At 45.2% G+C, this 17,360-nt stretch overlaps 2 protein-coding genes across 2 annotated transcripts; one reads left to right on the top strand and one right to left on the bottom strand.

Moving 5' to 3' along the window:
* Positions 1-1,049: 1,049 nt before the first annotated feature.
* LOC121330390 (uncharacterized protein C14orf28 homolog) lies at positions 1,050-8,408 on the bottom strand. The gene is made up of 5 exons (XM_041276872.1): positions 8,253-8,408; positions 6,698-7,222; positions 4,518-4,607; positions 3,456-3,590; positions 1,050-2,570 (listed from the first exon to the last, which is right to left on the bottom strand). Exons 1-5 carry the CDS (start codon positions 8,345-8,347, stop codon positions 2,387-2,389), a joined length of 1,029 nt encoding a protein of 342 aa, XP_041132806.1. The 5' UTR covers positions 8,348-8,408; the 3' UTR covers positions 1,050-2,386.
* A 4,492-nt stretch (positions 8,409-12,900) lies between these two features.
* On the top strand, positions 12,901-15,294 carry LOC121329804 (ADP-ribosylation factor 6). Its single transcript, XM_041275645.1, has 2 exons — positions 12,901-13,011; positions 13,190-15,294. Exon 2 carries the CDS (start codon positions 14,173-14,175, stop codon positions 14,698-14,700), a length of 528 nt encoding a protein of 175 aa, XP_041131579.1. The 5' UTR covers positions 12,901-13,011; positions 13,190-14,172; the 3' UTR covers positions 14,701-15,294.
* Positions 15,295-17,360: the final 2,066 nt, after the last annotated feature.

Below are 17,360 nucleotides of genomic sequence, written 5' to 3' on the forward strand. Positions count from 1 at the left end.
AACTATGTCTGTGTTGTTTTTATGAAGCACACAGCTGCTACACACTGTTAGTGGTGGCTCTCTCCTGGTGCCATGAGCAGTGTGTGTGCTGTAGTTACACTGGTGCTGTAGCTCAGTGAAAAAAAAAACATTACACAGAACCTTCCCAGGAAATGTGTGTAGGAATCCCAATTCACTCTTTTAACCCTTTCATGTATGGAACATTGAAATTGAACAATGAATATTTGTAATTGCTTTATATGGGAGAAAAAAGTTTATCTGATTTATTTTAATTTAAGGGTGGTGTATTAAAATCCGACAGATCGTTAAAAAATTGAAAGATAACATGTTCTTGAGATTAGATTTAAATCCCATTGCTTATCTATTTCAAACTTAATAGTAATAAATGCAGCAAAAACAATGAAGTCATAACACATAAATACAAAGACTGCTCAGGCAGAAACCCCTTCAAATGAAAATATAGATAGAATGGTATTTTACTGCAACCTCCGTACCGACTACATACCTGCTAGAGACAACTGCTGTGTCTGGGCTGGGTCTTAAACATGCTTCCAAATCTAGCTTGCTATGTAATCTAACTTCTTTAAAAGAACACCCCTCTCTGGCTGGAACTAAGCAGAAAACACAGGCTGCTTTTACTGTACAGTAGATACTGAAAGCCCACATCCAAAACGAGAGCAGGAAAGCCCTGGATTAACTTCCTCAGCCCACAACAAAAACTTTGTCTCCGTTGTGCCAGGCTCATGGAGTTTCGTTAAGGACACCTCCTCTCCTTGTGCCAGTTTGACGCTGGATTGTTTTATTGCATGGCTTTGGATGGTCGAGTCACTAACAAGCAGCAGTTGGCAGGCATATATTCGAGCATTATCACCGTTCCTGTGAGTGTAAAATAGATCTGAGGGCTGCACAGCGTTTTCTCTGTGAGGAAGTGAATGCAGTTGTTTTTAAACATTACACCATAAAGCCACAAATTATTGCATACAATCACATGTAACTCAAACAAGTATTTTATTAGACAGTATTTGTGTACAAAAATACTTTACAAAATAAATATATATAAATAACTGCATAGTTTACTTTCAAGTGTCAAACAGGGTTTTTTTTTTTTTTTTTGTTATTTTTTACTTTCTCCTATTTTTCACTGCTGAAATATAAATCGCCAGGCCTGTCACACGGCCTCTGTTAGTGTGAAGTCTGCATGGGAGAGATGAGAGACAAACATAACGGAACCAAGAAAAGAGCTCAGTGGCGTTTATCCTGAACTCCCTCCCCTCCCAGCAGCGCATGGATACATTAGCAAATACCAATGAAAAACAAGATCCCACGATGCCTACAATCGTTTACTTTTTATTTGATTTGTTCCTATCCAGCTATATTTAACAGATTACTAACTTGCCTAGACGTGGTCTGGTATAGGGTTGTAAATTTCATTTAAAAATCCAAGCTGGTTTTAGTGCGCACGTTGAGGTTTGTGTGAACACAGCTCAGAGCACACGCTGTTTTCTTCAGGAGACGGCTCAGAGCAGGTCAGCACCCCCTCTGTATAACCCATTGTTACGAGACTGTGCTATTGAAACTGCCAGCACAATGGGGTTAGTGCACAAACAGGAGCCGTGACCACAGCTTCTTATAACTGCTTCTGCCGTGTAAAGGACCGCACTGGAGAAGGATGCCAGCCGATCCAAAAGGACTAGAGTGAGGCAGACGGGTTTATCTGAGCAACTCGTCTGAATGGCTGACGTCACGCCTGCTACCTCCAGACTGGCTCTGTGCTGGCTAAACAAAGCTCCAGAAAAAACAAAAAACATTAAGTATGCTGGTTTATTGCCAAGAACATGAAGAGTATAACAATTAAGGACTTTAGTAAGAGACAACTGATATTGAATTAAGGATCACAAAGGAATGGCTGAAATTGCTATGGGTTGTGTCATGGAACAGTAATTTAAAGATGTACTATTCAGCCAAGCTCCGTTCTGTATTTCAAAATTAAAAGTGCTTTATTCAAAACAGACCACACGATGATGTTAAGGACACGATTTTCTGTAAAGCTTTAAAGTTTGTAATGAGTGTCCAAAACCACCCTGATCTTAACACCTGCGTGTTTCCAGACTAGTGGATAATACAAGAGTGAGTTTCTGTTTTATATCAAGAGGGATCTCCTTCCCAAATCATCCTGAACGCAGAAAGTTAAAGCATAAAGCACCGTTATCACCTGTATTAAGAACTATTATAGTCCGTACATAAATTCTTGGATTCCAAGCATGTGAAAGACAGCCGTTTTATGATTTTGAAGACCGGGAGACTGTCTTTTTCTTTCAGTTTTTGCAAAGCTGTTCCCCTTTTTCCTGCAGCTCCATCGTCGTCCTCCCCCTCCTCCAGGTCAGAGTCACTTCTCCGTCGCTCGGATGTAGACCAGCGAGGAAAGGAGCAGCAGCTCGGGGGGTTTATTCAGCAGGACCAGGTTGTTGCTTCGAAGCCCGTCGTAGTGCATCCAGCAGCCGTCGATCTGGAACGCCGCGGAGTAATGGTGCTCCTCTCTGTTAAACAGTGTGGCGCCCTCCAGTAAATACCTGCAGCAATCCAAGCACAAGCAGCTCTGAAAGAAACGCCTTCATTACTGCAGAAATCCCACTCCGGCTAGCTCAGGGACAGCCCCGAAGGGAAAACATGCCTTCAGTGACCACTGAGAATACGGGACAACAAACAAGATCATAAAACAACCACAATGGGGATTTCCTCTATTATGTACAGTAAAGCATTGCCGATACGACTGTCTGGAACAACCAGGGCCTGAATGCTCAATGCTGTTTACTTCAAATCGTCTTGGATGAAGGCACAAGCCAACTAAATCAATAAGAAGCAGCACAGTTTTGGTCTGATAGAAAGAAATTCGAAATAAGTAAATTTGCATTTATAAAACAAATGATTAACAATTTTAGACTAATCACAAGCCCCTCGATTCAATGTCTGGGTTGTGATTTGCTATTAACTTTATTGGCTGCATTTCTACTGTCTGGAAAAAATCATGTGAATGACAATTTGGATTAAATGTCTTTGAGAAGCTAGCCCCACGTAACCAAAAACATGCACATATTAGCGTAACATTCTCACAAGATCACCACTGTTTTTTGAGAATGTTTTTTTTTTTTAAACAGCAGATGTGTCGTTCCTCTGAAATCAACCCGCTCAAACTACGCTCTTGCTGTTCACCAGCAAGCCGGGGATGCATGAGCTCAGAGGAGGCCACAGTTGGCTCTTCCACTCCTGGTCTTTGTTCCAATCTGTTCTAAACTCTTTCAATTTAACCAATGAAACCTCTGGCCAGACCCCTGTCATTTTACCTGTTGTTCCCGGATTGCAGATGCTCTCAGAGACCGTGAAGAGACACCCCTGGATTAGCGGCTCACCTCTTGCTGTGTGTGTTGTGCATTCCCAAGCTGTGGCCGCGCACTCACCTGTGGTCTGATAAAGCCAGGTAATAAGGGATGTAGGCCAGCTCCTCGGACTTCCACAGCTGCATGTTCAAAATGACGAACGGGGGCGGGCCGTGGCAGAACATCCTCTGAGAGAGTTCCCGCTGTCCATCACACCTGCAGGGTGAGAGGACAGCGAATGCATGAGGACCTCACGCGTGAAGCATGAAAGGGATAAACATGAATATTCAACTCATCTTTCACCTGACTGTAGCTTGAACACAACCAGTAGAATTCGTTTCATAATACAGTAAAACTAAACTTAAAGAAATCTCTCGGGAGTAAAGATCACATCAAGCTAGAGAAAGTACTTCTGTACAATAGATTGTTTGTTTATTTCAGGACATCACTTGTGCATTGGTTTCCTTTGCAGGGTATCTTTGACATAGGTGCAGAAAGACCAGCCAATGTAAACTGTCCAGCGTTCACAGCATACAGCAGATACTGCACAGTACTGGGTCATTTCCTCCATTTAAGGGTGCCACTGCACCCAGGCCCAGAATCAGGGGGGTCCAGCACCGACTCAATGATTGCTTAATGATTAGACGTAAAAAATATAATCTAGTCTAATCTACTGTGATTAGAAAAAGAAACCATAGCAATGTAGTACTGGTGGATTGTCAATCAAAACTCAAATTTGCAGATCACAGCTGACAGACTGTTTATCTGTGTCCACTTCGCAGTCTTGCACCAGGGCACAGCAATCCTAGCGCTGGCACAGGAAAGCACACATGATTGAGTCCCGGGGGAGGATCTGTGTAACTCAAGCTGGCTAGAGACACACAGACAAGCACATCCAAACATGCTCATTTTAGTTGCGGCAGTCACTTTCAGAAAGTGGACGGGCACGAAGCAGCCAGTCTGCATGTAGTCTGCATCTTCTTAAAGAAACGTCCAGCTTATACAGTAACTCAGAGCCCAAAGAGGTTCCATTTCAATTAGCTACCTTTACTGTGTGAAACCACAACAAATAATATCGGCTAGTTTGCAAAGAGCGAAACAACGGAGTCAAATCTGAGGGCTGATTTGATTTGATCACCCTACCCCATTTCCTTGCAAAGCACTATTTTCGGGCAGAAGAATTCATCCACTGCAGACTGAATCAGGTCACCGTGGGGCATTCCGTGCGGAGGGCTGAAAACAAGAGAATTTACAGAGTCACTATCACACAGTCGTGCTTTCTGTGTTAAGAGCCCTACTGTACCTTATAAAGCTTTACCCTAACAAGAGACATTTTCAATTCCAGTGTAATACAGTCCTAATGAAAAAAAACGAACCACAGTACAACCTGCAGACGCGACACCTCAAATCAGAATGAACACTACAGAGTTCCCAACACAGTAGCACACAGACCCCGCTGGTTCTGTACTTCTGCAACGGGCAACCAGGTAGGAATCACCACTGATATAAGAAAACACAAAAATGTTACCGCTGAGAAGCCTTACACCGTTGTCTCACCATTGCCCTTCTGTGCAGAATTACTGCCCTGCCATGTAGCAGTCTGAGCTAGTCCTGTCTTTACTACTAAAACAGAACATTTTACGTTAGTTCAAAAATAATGTTTTGGGTGCTGTTTCTAAATGAAATCAGGGAGCAAATATATTGTAGAGCACTGTGTAATATTCTGGTGTACCCTTACTGGAACAGTAGGTCTAGTTCTCAAGACACAGCTAGCAGTGTGACATACAGAAGTACATATGCTTCCCCTGTCCCCCTGTCACAGGGGAATTCAACTGCTTGAAGGTTTCAGCTGTTTCCGGACGGTTTAATGTCTTCTGCACACCTGCTGGAAAGGGTTTCCATGTTGCTGCATGTTTCTGAAAAGTTCTGCCATGGTGTTTCAGGTTCTCAGGTAACGTCATCTGACCACACCAACACGTTTCAGCACAGAATGCCAGTGCAAGAATTACGGTAGCTGGGGTCCTGTTTCTGATAACACTGGTAATGAGCTTAGTTTCACTGACGCAGATAATTAGCGCTAAGCAGTGAAATGAGCCAACGGTTGTGGCTAAGGTTTTTTTAAACTATGGAAAACAGCCAGGGTCCTGTGAGAATGATAAGAAAAGAAAACGCCAAGGGCTTGGTTATCACCCCTTCCAGGTATCAAAAGCGAAGAACGAATGAAAGTTGAATTTTATATTTATCTGGAGCGGTGTTAACCCCGTGCAATCGAACGTGTGAAATTCCAGGGAAATGAGAAGGAGCAGTCTGTCTTTCCTTCAAGAGTCACAGAACTCAACACTCAACAGCTGTGCTTTATTTGAGTGCAATGAGCAATCTGTGAGGGTCGCGGGGTGTTTGCTTCAAGGACGAGCAGTTTGTGTGCACAGAAAGCACCATTAACAGCACATGCAGACGACAGGGGTGTGAAACAGCTTGTGGTGCGCGGATCAAACCAGGTGTGTCACATTTACACAGGCGGACGCTTCTGTTCCGTTTACCACCACGTACCGTTAGCCGGTCACTAGACGGTTAAAAGTAACTCTGTGCTACTGCAGCAGCCACTGAATCCAGTCAGTGAATCTGCTTGGCTGTTTCTCCGACAGTTTACTTTATTAGATTACACACTGCTTTACTGAACAGGGAGCACAGTTTTAGAAATGTAGTTCTTAATTACACAATGTTAGCTTTATTTTTCCATCGTGGGAGGTGTTCCCCGGGCTTGCTTCCTTCTGAATCTGGCACAATGCAAAAGGTATGTTTAGTCTACTTCCGTCTGAGTAGACAGAATATTTGGAAATGTGGAATGCCTCAATCTGGACCATGCCGTTAAAGGGTTAGGTTTAATAGTCTGAATTCTCTTTTAGGGTGCTCAGGCAGCTTGTAAACCAGTGTATTGTAAACACAATGCTCTCCTATAGCTCTGTTAACTCCTAAAAGTAACCCACAGACTCCGCTGTGAATTATTCACGCTGTGACAAGAAGAGCAATCAGTTCACAGCAGGTTCAGCAGGGGCCTAATTGCAAACATGGTAGCAATTAAAAGGCATCATAAACTGTGAAAAATGCTTATAAGCCAGTAATATGTTATTTTTCTAGGATTACCAATTTTTTTTGCATCATTATTATTATTAATATTATTATTTATGCCAACACAAATAAAACTAAAAGGATTCAAGAATCGATTTTGCTCCTTGCAACTGTGAGCCTTTTTAAAAGCTTCCTTTCAAAACCACAGTAGCCTTTTCCCTCTCGCGCGCGCGATCAATAACGATGTGCTATACTTGATGCTGATGGTCCACTGCAGGCTCTCCTGGAGGCGCGCGGGGCAGTCCCAGCTGCTGCAGAAGCTCTCCTGCAGGGTGGCCATCAGGTTCTCCAGGTTCTTGGTGAAGTTCTCGTGCTCATTCCCGAACAGGTCGATCTCCAATGCTGCCCTGTGAATCCGCGACCTGTACTGACGCTTGTCCATCTTGTCCCAGATCCACAGCAGCTTGACCGTGGTGTAGTTGTAGGAGTCCATTAGGAACAGGAAGTGCTCGATGAATTCCTTGCCCAGGTAAACAGACACCTCCCGCGGGAAGGTCTCGTTCTCCCTCAGGATCACGTAGAGCAGCATCAGGAAGCCGTCAATGGTGCAGGTGTTGTTCAGGTTGATCTTCACGTACAGCGGGGTGCAGGAGATGGCTTTGCGCCCTGCCTTGATGGTGTAAACGCCGCCCCAGGGAAGGACAGGCCTCCAGAAGGACCGGTCTTGCTCATCACAGTTCCTGACCAAGGCACGGATCTCTTCAAACAAGGTCTTCGGTCTGGCAAGCAAAAAAGCACAAATAATAACACATGACAGAAAGATGAAAGCCTTGCACTGCACAATAGAAACAGCAGTGCTCCTGTGTGTGTGTGTCTGTGTGGCTGGATAGGCTGTTAGCAACCTACCACTGTCACGATTGCTATTATAAATCTGGCATTACAGGTGTCACACTGGACCGCAGAACCATCGCCTACAGTCCGGTGTGTCAGTGCTCTGAAAAAGCACTGTATTGTGATGTCATTTCATTCAACTGACACGCCCACTTCTTTCCCCATCTCTAGGACCTTTGTCAAGTCAAATTCCTTTCAATAGCCTACACTGGCCTATGAACTGTCAGCCTCTGCATTTAAGCAGCCAGTCCACCTCGTGTAATTTCCATTTTATTGTCTTTACCGTTGAAAAACACAAAATAATTATCAAAATGTGATGCACGTGTATACATAGATACATACGCGTTACACTATGTTTTTAAATAACAATTCTAGCAAGTCTTACTCCTTCATGTAAAAGGATTTTTTTATATATATTTGGAAAACTCAATAAGCTTTAAGTTCAGCGTGTCACGTACAGACACGAGTTGCATATTTCACGCACGCAGCTAACATCGACTGTTATTGAAGGCATTGAACAAATGCTACACTCTTACAACGATCACCTTGGACCACACAAACACTGCAAATATACCTGTAATGCAATTCAAACAGCAGAAAGAGGCGCTGATGTGATACGCTGTCAACAACGCAGGCATGGCACTGTAAAGAAACGCCGTATACAGTGATATTAATGCAACCTAAGCTAAGGGCGTTCCTGTAGCTTGCTTGTAATAATATTCTTGTCACGACTGTTCTTTGATATTTTATAAAATAAAAAGGGCGCGTTTGTTTACTGAGCGCTGGTCCCATCACTTTCGGAATGACAAGGCGAGGAGACACACCTCCTTTCCGAGCAAAACAAACCCTGCAAACCCGAGGCTGCCCCAGCAAAGACCCTGCAAAAACCCTGCAAACCCGGGTTCGTGTCCTGCTCACCTCTCGGTCTGCGCCGAGCCGTCTTCCCCCTCCGCGTTAATCACGAGGTTCTTCAGATTCTGGGTGTATTTTACAAAGAAAAAATTCCTCTCCATTTTATTTTACGTGTCTTCATCTCGCTGCCTTCTCCGTCGCCGTGACGTTGTTTGTTATTGTCGCGGCCACAGCCCCGGCGTCTGGCACGCACAAGTGCACGTAAGTCACGTGGACAGGCACGCAATTGGCAGGCTCATTTGATGACACCCCTTGATGACGCGTTTGACCTGTCTCAGGTACCTTTCACGGCAGGACTACACTTCCCAGAACGCCCTGGGGTGTGAGTTGGAACGCCTGAACTGCTCTAACCTGTCCAAGTGTTCATGGAGTCATGTGGTAACCCTCATTTTCAACGTGAGCGTCATCTCCCAACAATACAATATATGCCATCATGTTTATAGCCTCGCATAATGTTGTTGTTTGAGGATATGATGCTCACATTTAAAAATCTGATGCAAACAAGGGAGGGTAAAAAAATAACCTTATAATTGAATCACACATAAAATCCAATCCAAGTTCATTCGTACAGAAATGAATCAATTGTGAAACGTGCTTTCAATCAAACTGGACACAGGCCTTGTTTGTTGTCCAGTTTGTTTGCATACCTAAGATTTAGGTCAACCCTTTATGCAGGTAATGTGACCTGGCTGTGAACTCTTCATGTAGCCTGAAATGGTATCGCCTGTCCATTACTGTGAAAAGGACAGATATCCATTCATACAGTGACAAGTGAAGCCCTCCGTGTTGTGAACACTAAACCAGCAAATCACAGTGTGTGTGTGTGTGTGTGACAGCACCCTGACTGGGAGACAGCACTGCAGCCCTGCTCTATGAATAGAAGGATGCTCCGAGGGTCACACTTTGCTTTTCAAAGGCGTTTCATTCGTAAAGTTCAGGAACGGGACTTTTGCAGTTCAGGACCTGATGCTTAAACTGTGCATCAGTGCAAGTCTCAACTTCAAATAGGAGTTTTATGTTTCAAGTGTGTTTAATTATTGATAGGACTGTAAAAGATCTCAGCTCGCATGCATACAGTGTCTGGTTGATTTAAGGGTTGTTATTTACGTAATTACAGAACAATTAAGAGCAAGATACAAAATACAATGACTTCAGTGCTAATAAAAGCAAACACAAAACACAGTATGACTTGATATCGGGGCAGTTCAAGAACAGATAATAGTGTTGATAGTTACATCAGGGTTAGATATGAATGTGCATGTGAAAGAGAAGACACTACAGACTGGGTTCAGTGCAGGATTCAATACAGTAAAACAGGGAGCCTATAAGTGCAGGTTAAAGTGCATTAAAGGCAGAGTGCTGTATTGTCCAGAGGGGAGGAGTTGAGTTTTCCAGGTGTTGTCTGAAGAGGTGTGTCTTGAGGAGGCGCTGGAAGGTGATCAGGGACTGGGCAGTCCTGACGTCCGTAGGAAGGTCGTTCCTCCACTGCGGGGCGAGGGTGGAGAGGGAGCGAGCTCTGGAGGCAGGGGAGCGTAGAGGAGGTACAGCTAGTCTTCTAATGCAGATGGAGCGGAGAGGCCGGGTGGGGGTGTAGGGAGAGATGAGAGTCTGGAGGTAGCTGGGTGCAGTCTGGTCAATGCATTTATGAAATGCTTACTACATATCTCCAGCTACCTTCGCTTTAATTGTGCTTGATTGGAAACTGTAGATTGAATTCTAATTCTAGAACCTATAACAGGATAGATGTTCTTCACCAGAGTGAAAATAAGAAGTCCTGGAAACAATAAACAAAGCAAAAAGACACTGCTGTGAATGTGTCCTGCGAATGAGAGTAAAAATGCCTTGAAAAGAAACACTTTGCACGCCTCTACTTCAAAGTCGAGTTTCAGACATTTTATTCTGCGAACGCCCTGCACACCTGATGTGTCTGCAACTGTGGGGTCACTAAACTGAGTGTTCGGAGAATTCATGCTGTGATCCACGCCACCTGACAGGCAGGTTGTGCTAAAACAGGGGTGTTCAATCAGGGTCCCGCAGGGGGCCATTCCACTTCAGATAATGAGATCATGAACTACCTCAGGGTCTGGATGCAGGTTGAATTGGTTTAATGAAACAATTTAGAACAGGGCTGGAACAAATACCAGGACTGGAAGGGCTACATTTGGCCACCCCTGTGCTAAAACTGAAAACTCTCTTGATTTTTTCTGGTTAGCTAGCCCCCCTCGCCCCTCTCCAGGTTTTCTTCATGATGCCGAAACCCACGCTGAGCACGTCAGACATCCTGCAGAAATATCAGGCCAAGGAGCACAGCAGCCTGCTGAGGATCCTGGAGCTAGAGTGCCGATACAACCTGAAGCAGATCCTCCTGCAGCAGTGGCAGTACAGGCAAGCCCTGGGGAGGCTGAGCGGCCTCGATATCCCAGCCCACACCAGCTATCCCAGCCTGGGGCACGGTTCCAACACAGCACCCTGCACCATGAACAAGCAAGGCCGAGCAGCAGGAGCAGGCCTTGGAGACCAAGCCAGGCAAGACAGAGCAGGGCCAGCGAAGCAGGCGAGGCCGGATGGAGGAGGTGTCACAGGTGATCCCTCGGCAGCTGTTGAGGACTCGGCCAGTAGGCAGGGCTCTGGAGAAATGCCAGGCAGCACGGGGGCCATACCTGGCAAGGGGATTATTGAGGGGACGGAGGAATTCCAATGTCATCCTGGTCCTTACCAGACAAACTGGGCCCTACTGTCCTTTGAGGACATCATGTGAGGATGCTCCAGAGCCAGGAGCCCCTCAGGAAATGGAACCCCCTTCTCCTCCTCCTGCCCCAGGCTAGCACCCAGGCACACAGCCCTCACGCTCAGCCAGCCACCCCCCAGGGGTCACACCAGGGAAGAAGGAGCCGCCCCCTGGAGAAGCTGCCAGGGACTGATTCCAGGATATCGTGGGACGGGAGGAACCTGATTTCTGTTACCCAGCACAGCAGACCTCAAACCTTCGTAGCTCTGGGCAGTGACCCAAAGAGAAGAGAACGGATACAAGCCAAAAGCAACGCTCCGAGAAACATGCCGCTGGTCGCTTGGCCGAACATTACCACCCCCGCCTGGACAGGGAGGGATACTGCACGACGTGCAGCGCTTGAGGTGGAAGCACTGAAACAACACAACAGAACACAAAGACTTTGAGAAGGACTTCTCCTCCAGGAAACGACTGGCTAACATTTTACTAAACTTGTTTCCAGTACAGTATAGAACCTCAATGCTAAGCAGAGGGAACACAAAGCCAGGTTCCAGGAGACGGGGGGGAGACCTAGTTTGAGGCAGCTTTGCTGAATCAAACCCCAAGTCTCTCTTGGTGTGAAACTAGGCACTGAGTTCCTGGCTACTGGAAAAGACATGGAGATCAGACTCCAAGAAATGCACCAGTTTAACACAGCTGCTCTTCTGACTTTTTCTGTCTTCTTATTCTGCCGGTTTAATGTGTGGATGTTTTTATCAAAACAGTACACATGCCTTACCATTGTGAATAGTGCCAGGTCAGAGTTACACACCCCCTCCACTCTCCAATGTGAAATCGCTACTTCTCTTCTGTATACATTATCATTGAGATCTGATGAAGCCGATTTAATACAATCAGTCCATTAAAAAGCCGTTTACTGTCAGGCTAGGATCAGTCACCTTACACTCCTGGATGAACCTGGATGACCCGTGGTCTGGGATGGGCTAGTGAAGCTCTGCTGAGGAATTTAAACACTGGTTTTTAGATCTGCTGCTCTGTATATCATTGATTGTTGTTTTAAGTGAAACCTCTGCTTTACGTATAGCTTGAACTAAATCAGTCCCAGTCTAATAGAAGCATGCAATTGCAGATATTCAGACAGTAGATGGCGCTGTTTCTTACGCACCGTAATATATATATATTATTTACATATCTCACAACACTTAGACAAACTACAAAGACAACATGTTGTTATTATTATTATTATTATTATTATTATTATTAAAATCGCAGAAAACTGCCTTTGATATTAACCTTGAAAATCGTGGAATCCATATATTATAAACAATAACAGAATACTCCTGAGCTTGTTAACTCTACACTGCGGCTAATCAAGCTCGTAGTAAAACCTGGAGTGGATCAAACTGCTATGTAATGGGAGTCTCATTTCCATGCCTGTAGAATATTTAATTACGAGAGAGAGAGAGAGAGAAAGAGAGAGGGAGAGAATCACGCTGCACTTCCTACAGCGCTGTCACATGCAATAACTATTTATGTAGGCAGCTGCTAATAAAGCGGACAGGCGGGTCCGAGTCGTGCTCTTGTGACACGGTCCCTCTTTCTGAGTGGCGGGTCGCGCTGTCAGTCACCTGCATTTTTTGAAACGCTTCACGGCGGCCACGTCATAACGAACCACCTCTCCGCGGCCGGTGACGTGTCCTGCCCGGGTCCCCGGCTCCTCCCTTTCCACCCCACCCGCTCCGGCCGACAGGGCTGCGATGAAACTGTGCGTCGTGTCCGCCATCGTGGCTCAAGCCTCTCCGCGCTTTAGAAAGCAGAGCCGGCGCCTGGGTGGAGCCCAAATGGCGCCAGTTTCTCAAACTTCCTCTACGCTGTGAGTCCCGTGGTGGGAAGCGAAGTGTGTGAGAAAGAAGGAAGTGTCTGCTAATCCCCGTCCGCACCTTTTCCGGCTGATCGTTGCAGAGAGAGAGGGAGAGAGAGAGAGAAAGAGAGGCGCGAACGGGCGGATCAATCCGGGGAACGGGCGCCGCTGTGCAGGTACAGTAACAAAAACAAAACGCCGGACCGCAAGGGAAACGCGGCCGGGGGGGGGACGTAGCAAGCCCGCTTCTGTGTGTTTAAACTGTACCGAATCCAGGCGGTTGTGTGTGAAGAAGTTCCCGTGTCTCCTTTCCCCTCACTGACCTCCTCCCCCTCCCTTTCGAACCGTTTCCAGAGAGAAGAAGCGAGGAAGCCGAGTCTCGGTGAATCAATGACCTTTGGCGTGGCCGAGAGAGGAGCCATTCCGCCTCCGAGAAACAAGTGTGGGTGACAGCTGCAAAAAACAAAACTAAAAAACCAGGCACGCACGCAACGGCGCTGCCCAGCCAGATCAGGGGAAAAAAGAGACGGCGAGGAGAGCTCTGTGCGCGGAGAAGCACCGCAGGGAAGCGGCGAGCCAGCGCAGGCTTTCAGCGGGGCCTGCTCGGAAGCCGGGGTGTTTCCTGCAAACTCAATCAGAGGCGCTTCTTCACTTAACGAGATTCGGAAGGGACCCTTCCTCCTGGCAACAGGGGCCTAGTTGAGCGAAAAAGAGCAACCATCCCGTTTGAAAGAGAGAAGAGCGAGCGAATTTGAATCGCACGGTTTCGCGTGGTTGCTGCTGGAGCACCCTGTGCCCGGTTTGAAGATCTCGCCCGGACGGGCTTGTTTCTGTTAGGAAGCGGGTCAGACAGCAGGATCGCGTCCCGTTCAGCGGCTCGGGTCGCGGGGTTGAAGTCTGTTTGAAATCAGCCTGGAGGCGGCTTGCTTTAATCCGAGAACAACTTTTGTTTGTGTGTTGGCGGCCCGGATTGTTTTATTAAAACTATTTTATTTTTTTTTTTTTTTATGATTTCAACTAAGAAGTGACCGGTAGAAGAGGAACCTCCTGGCGGGGTTGTGTGTCGGGTTTGTCCGTGTGTGTGTGTTACTGTGGCCGAGAACGCTTCGGCTCACAACTTCGTTACTCAGTTAGAGATTTTGTTTCATCATTTATTTACCGGATATCGGTCAATGTTTTACTTGCTGAGTTTGGAGCAAGGCGAGTGGACTGTTACAATTACATTCAATTGAACGCAAGACTTTACACGTCTTCATTATTCAAACTGCTTATAAAAAGAGCCGCAAGCACCCGCCCCGTTTCCTGAAGTATTTGGATATTTATGCACTGTTTACAAGATGGGGAAAATGCTGTCAAAGATTTTCGGAAACAAGGAAATGCGGATATTGATGCTTGGACTTGACGCAGCGGGCAAGACCACCATCTTATACAAGCTGAAACTGGGCCAGTCCGTCACAACCATCCCCACCGTGGGCTTTAACGTGGAGACCGTCACTTACAAGAACGTCAAATTCAACGTGTGGGATGTCGGGGGGCAGGATAAGATCCGGCCGCTGTGGAGGCACTATTACACGGGCACCCAGGGGTTAATCTTCGTGGTGGACTGTGCCGACAGAGACCGGATAGACGAGGCCAGGCAAGAGCTGCACCGCATTATCAACGACCGAGAGATGAGGGACGCCATCATTTTGATTTTTGCCAATAAGCAGGACCTGCCCGACGCGATGAAACCGCACGAAATCCAGGAGAAACTGGGCTTGACCCGCATCCGTGACAGAAACTGGTACGTGCAGCCGTCCTGCGCGACCACAGGGGACGGGCTGTACGAAGGACTCACCTGGCTGACTTCCAATTACAAATCTTAATGGCCGGGTGAGGACTTTTAGAACAAGCAAAAAAAAAAAAAAAAAAAAAAAAAAAAAAACAAAAGAAGCAATTAACAAAATAATACGACTTCTCAGAAGAATATGTGATAGAGAAGTCTGATTTATATATATTTTTTCTTTTGGATTATTATAATGATTACCCCCCTCTTGTTTGACTAATGATAAATGTAAAGCCAGCGGATTGGTGATGCGGCTGGCTTTAGTTTTGCTTTGCTCTGAATGCCAGGGCCTTCTTTCTATTCGTTCCTGTTATTCCAGTAATACTCCATAAAAGACTATTTTGACTAAAGAGATGACTGCTATTTTCCCCTCTTTTTCCCTTTTATTGCATAATGAAGTGATTTATTTTTGGTTTTATTTCTTGGGGATTCGGGGAGGGGCATTCTGATCATGCTTTATTATTATTGTTATGATTATTTCTAGTTTCAGACATGTTTCTTTAAAAAAAAAAAAAAAAAAAAAAAAAAAAAAAAACCTGTTGTAGATTTGCTTGTGTTATATCCATACAACCAGAGAAAAAAATGTTGTTCAGGCCGAATTCAGTTAGTAAACTTTAAACAATATTGTTGGAAACAGTGCGGTCTCTCTCTCTGATTCATTTTTCTATGACCCTTTTGAGGCCTTTTCATTTTGTTTAATGAGCCACTGTCGTTTTAATAAAAAAAAAAACGATCCAAGACAATTCTGTTAGGTCTTATTACAGCAAGTATTAATGTGCAAAGTACAAAGATAATACATTTTGAATGATGTGGAAGAGCTGTTGCGTTTGGTACACACTGCTGATGACAAGCCAAGAGTCACGATTGGAATTAAACGCGAAGCATTTCAAAATGATTTTAAACCCGGTTTGATAAAGAAGGCTCCCGGAAACGCTGCTGCTGGAGTGTGTGTGGTTAGCCAGTGCCCTGAGCACAGGACTCGTGGGCTTCGTGTGAGCAGTAGAGCTGCAGTTCCTTATCTTCTCGATTCTAACACAGCTGCGCCTGTTAACAGTGGAGTGAAGTGACTCATCCACTGAAGGAACGGCGTGGTTCAGTGCATTCAGAAATCTATTGCTGTGTGGGGTGAGGCGTAGCAGCAGCAGACCAGAGAGGGGGGATTATCTGCTGTTCATTTGCTAAAAAAAAAGACCCAAGTGTTATCCATTGTATTCATTGTACAGGGGGTGTGTCATTTACAGGAGGATCTGGGATTTCTTTTTTTTTTTTTAATGCAGATTGGCTGCTGTCTTTACTTTCTAAACTCTTTTCAGGGCTTGTGTAATTAAATTAAAAATTCATGTGTTTTTTTTTTTTGTTCTATTGCTATGCTGAAACTTTTAATAAAAAAAAAATTCTGTAAACTGTAACACATCTTATTAAAATAGCCCTTTCTAAATGTTTTCTTTCTCATTTGAAAGCACAGAATCCAGGTGCCTGGTTTTCAATGTTGGGCTGCTAAGCTGGTGCTTGGTTTTCATGGCAGGCTTTGGGAAAGGGAACATTCCACACTGCAGAGCTGGTGCTGGTATACAGTTAAACAGCAGCTCCTCTTCCATGCAACTGATAACATAACAAAAAAACAATCTCTGAAGGGATTGCCCACCTCTCTTTAGATAGATACAACTTAACAAACTATCACAATCTCTGCATGGATTGTCTGTCTCTCTTTAGATAGATTGTAGCTGTAGAAGAAAGGCTACAACAAAAGCACGGTTTCCTATCTGCCAGGCTCCCCTTGTTCTCATTGCATGCTATCAGTGTGCTTCCGCAGTGCAATTCCTGCTCTTGCTCTTGGTGCAGCCTGTAGTTAGACCCGAGAGCTCCACCACCATGGGAAACAAACGCATTGGAATTAACTGGGGTCAAGTGCCTCACAAATCAAAAAGTATATCGTCTTTATAAAAAAAAAAAAAAAAAAAGTATTTTGTTATTTTTTTTTCCCTTCTCATGAGGTAGCTGGCTGTAAAGAACAGGTTTTGGTAACACATGAAGCAAGCACAGCAAGGCCTCCACTTTCAAACAGCCCTGCAAGCCGAGCACAGGCCTGGCTGTGACAGCTGCGTGCGGTTTTGTATCGGACGCCTCTCGGGGGAGGGGTGGGGTACTGAGCTGCATTTATACTGCTTTAAAAAACATAAATGTGTTTTAACTCCAGTGGTCGTATTATTTTTATGATTTAAAAAAAAAAAAAAAAAAAAAAAACTGCAGTTGCTCAAGGGTACAGATTCATGTAATTTATTAACCCTTTAAGGTACAAGGGATATGTGTCCCCCAAATAAATGATGCTAATTCTGTTTATTTTTGCAATGAAACAGGATTTAAAAATGTCCTGACAGGGTGGATCTGCCCGTCCACATGGTCTGTTTCCTCCTGAAGATACTTGAGTCTCTCTGGTGTATTTTAAGAAGAAATCGTTTGAACAGCAAGCGCTCTGTTGCTTGTGTGCCTCAAGGGGTGACGGTGTGTAGAATATTGAATTAGGTACCGCTGTGCTAGCTCCAGGGTGCTGTAGGTTTTCCAGTGGTGTTTAAATTGGGGTATTGCTAATTAAAGCCATTGCAGTTTGTCTCCCCTCTGTGCAGTGCAGGGCAGTCCTGTAGAAGCATAGTGTTTGCAGTATACATTAACCTGTACTGTGCTGGTGGATGTGTGTCACCA

The sequence above is a fragment of the Polyodon spathula genome, chromosome 17 (genome assembly GCF_017654505.1).
Source record: "Polyodon spathula isolate WHYD16114869_AA chromosome 17, ASM1765450v1, whole genome shotgun sequence".
In the NCBI taxonomy this organism is placed as follows: Eukaryota; Metazoa; Chordata; class Actinopteri; order Acipenseriformes; family Polyodontidae; genus Polyodon; species Polyodon spathula.

Excerpts from the sequence above, each read along its gene's own strand:
- LOC121330390 (XM_041276872.1), bottom strand. The coding sequence starts at position 8,347 with ATGGAGAGGAATTTTTTCTTTGTAAAATACACCCAGAATCTGAAGAAC. Across the intron at positions 7,223-8,252 it reads GGCTCGGCGCAGACCGAGAG|ACCGAAGACCTTGTTTGAAG; the intron begins GTGAGCAGGACA and ends TTTGCTTGCCAG. Across the intron at positions 3,591-4,517 it reads GTGCTTTGCAAGGAAATGGG|GTGTGATGGACAGCGGGAAC; the intron begins GTAGGGTGATCA and ends CTCACCCTGCAG.
- LOC121329804 (XM_041275645.1), top strand. The coding sequence starts at position 14,173 with ATGGGGAAAATGCTGTCAAAGATTTTCGGAAACAAGGAAATGCGGATA.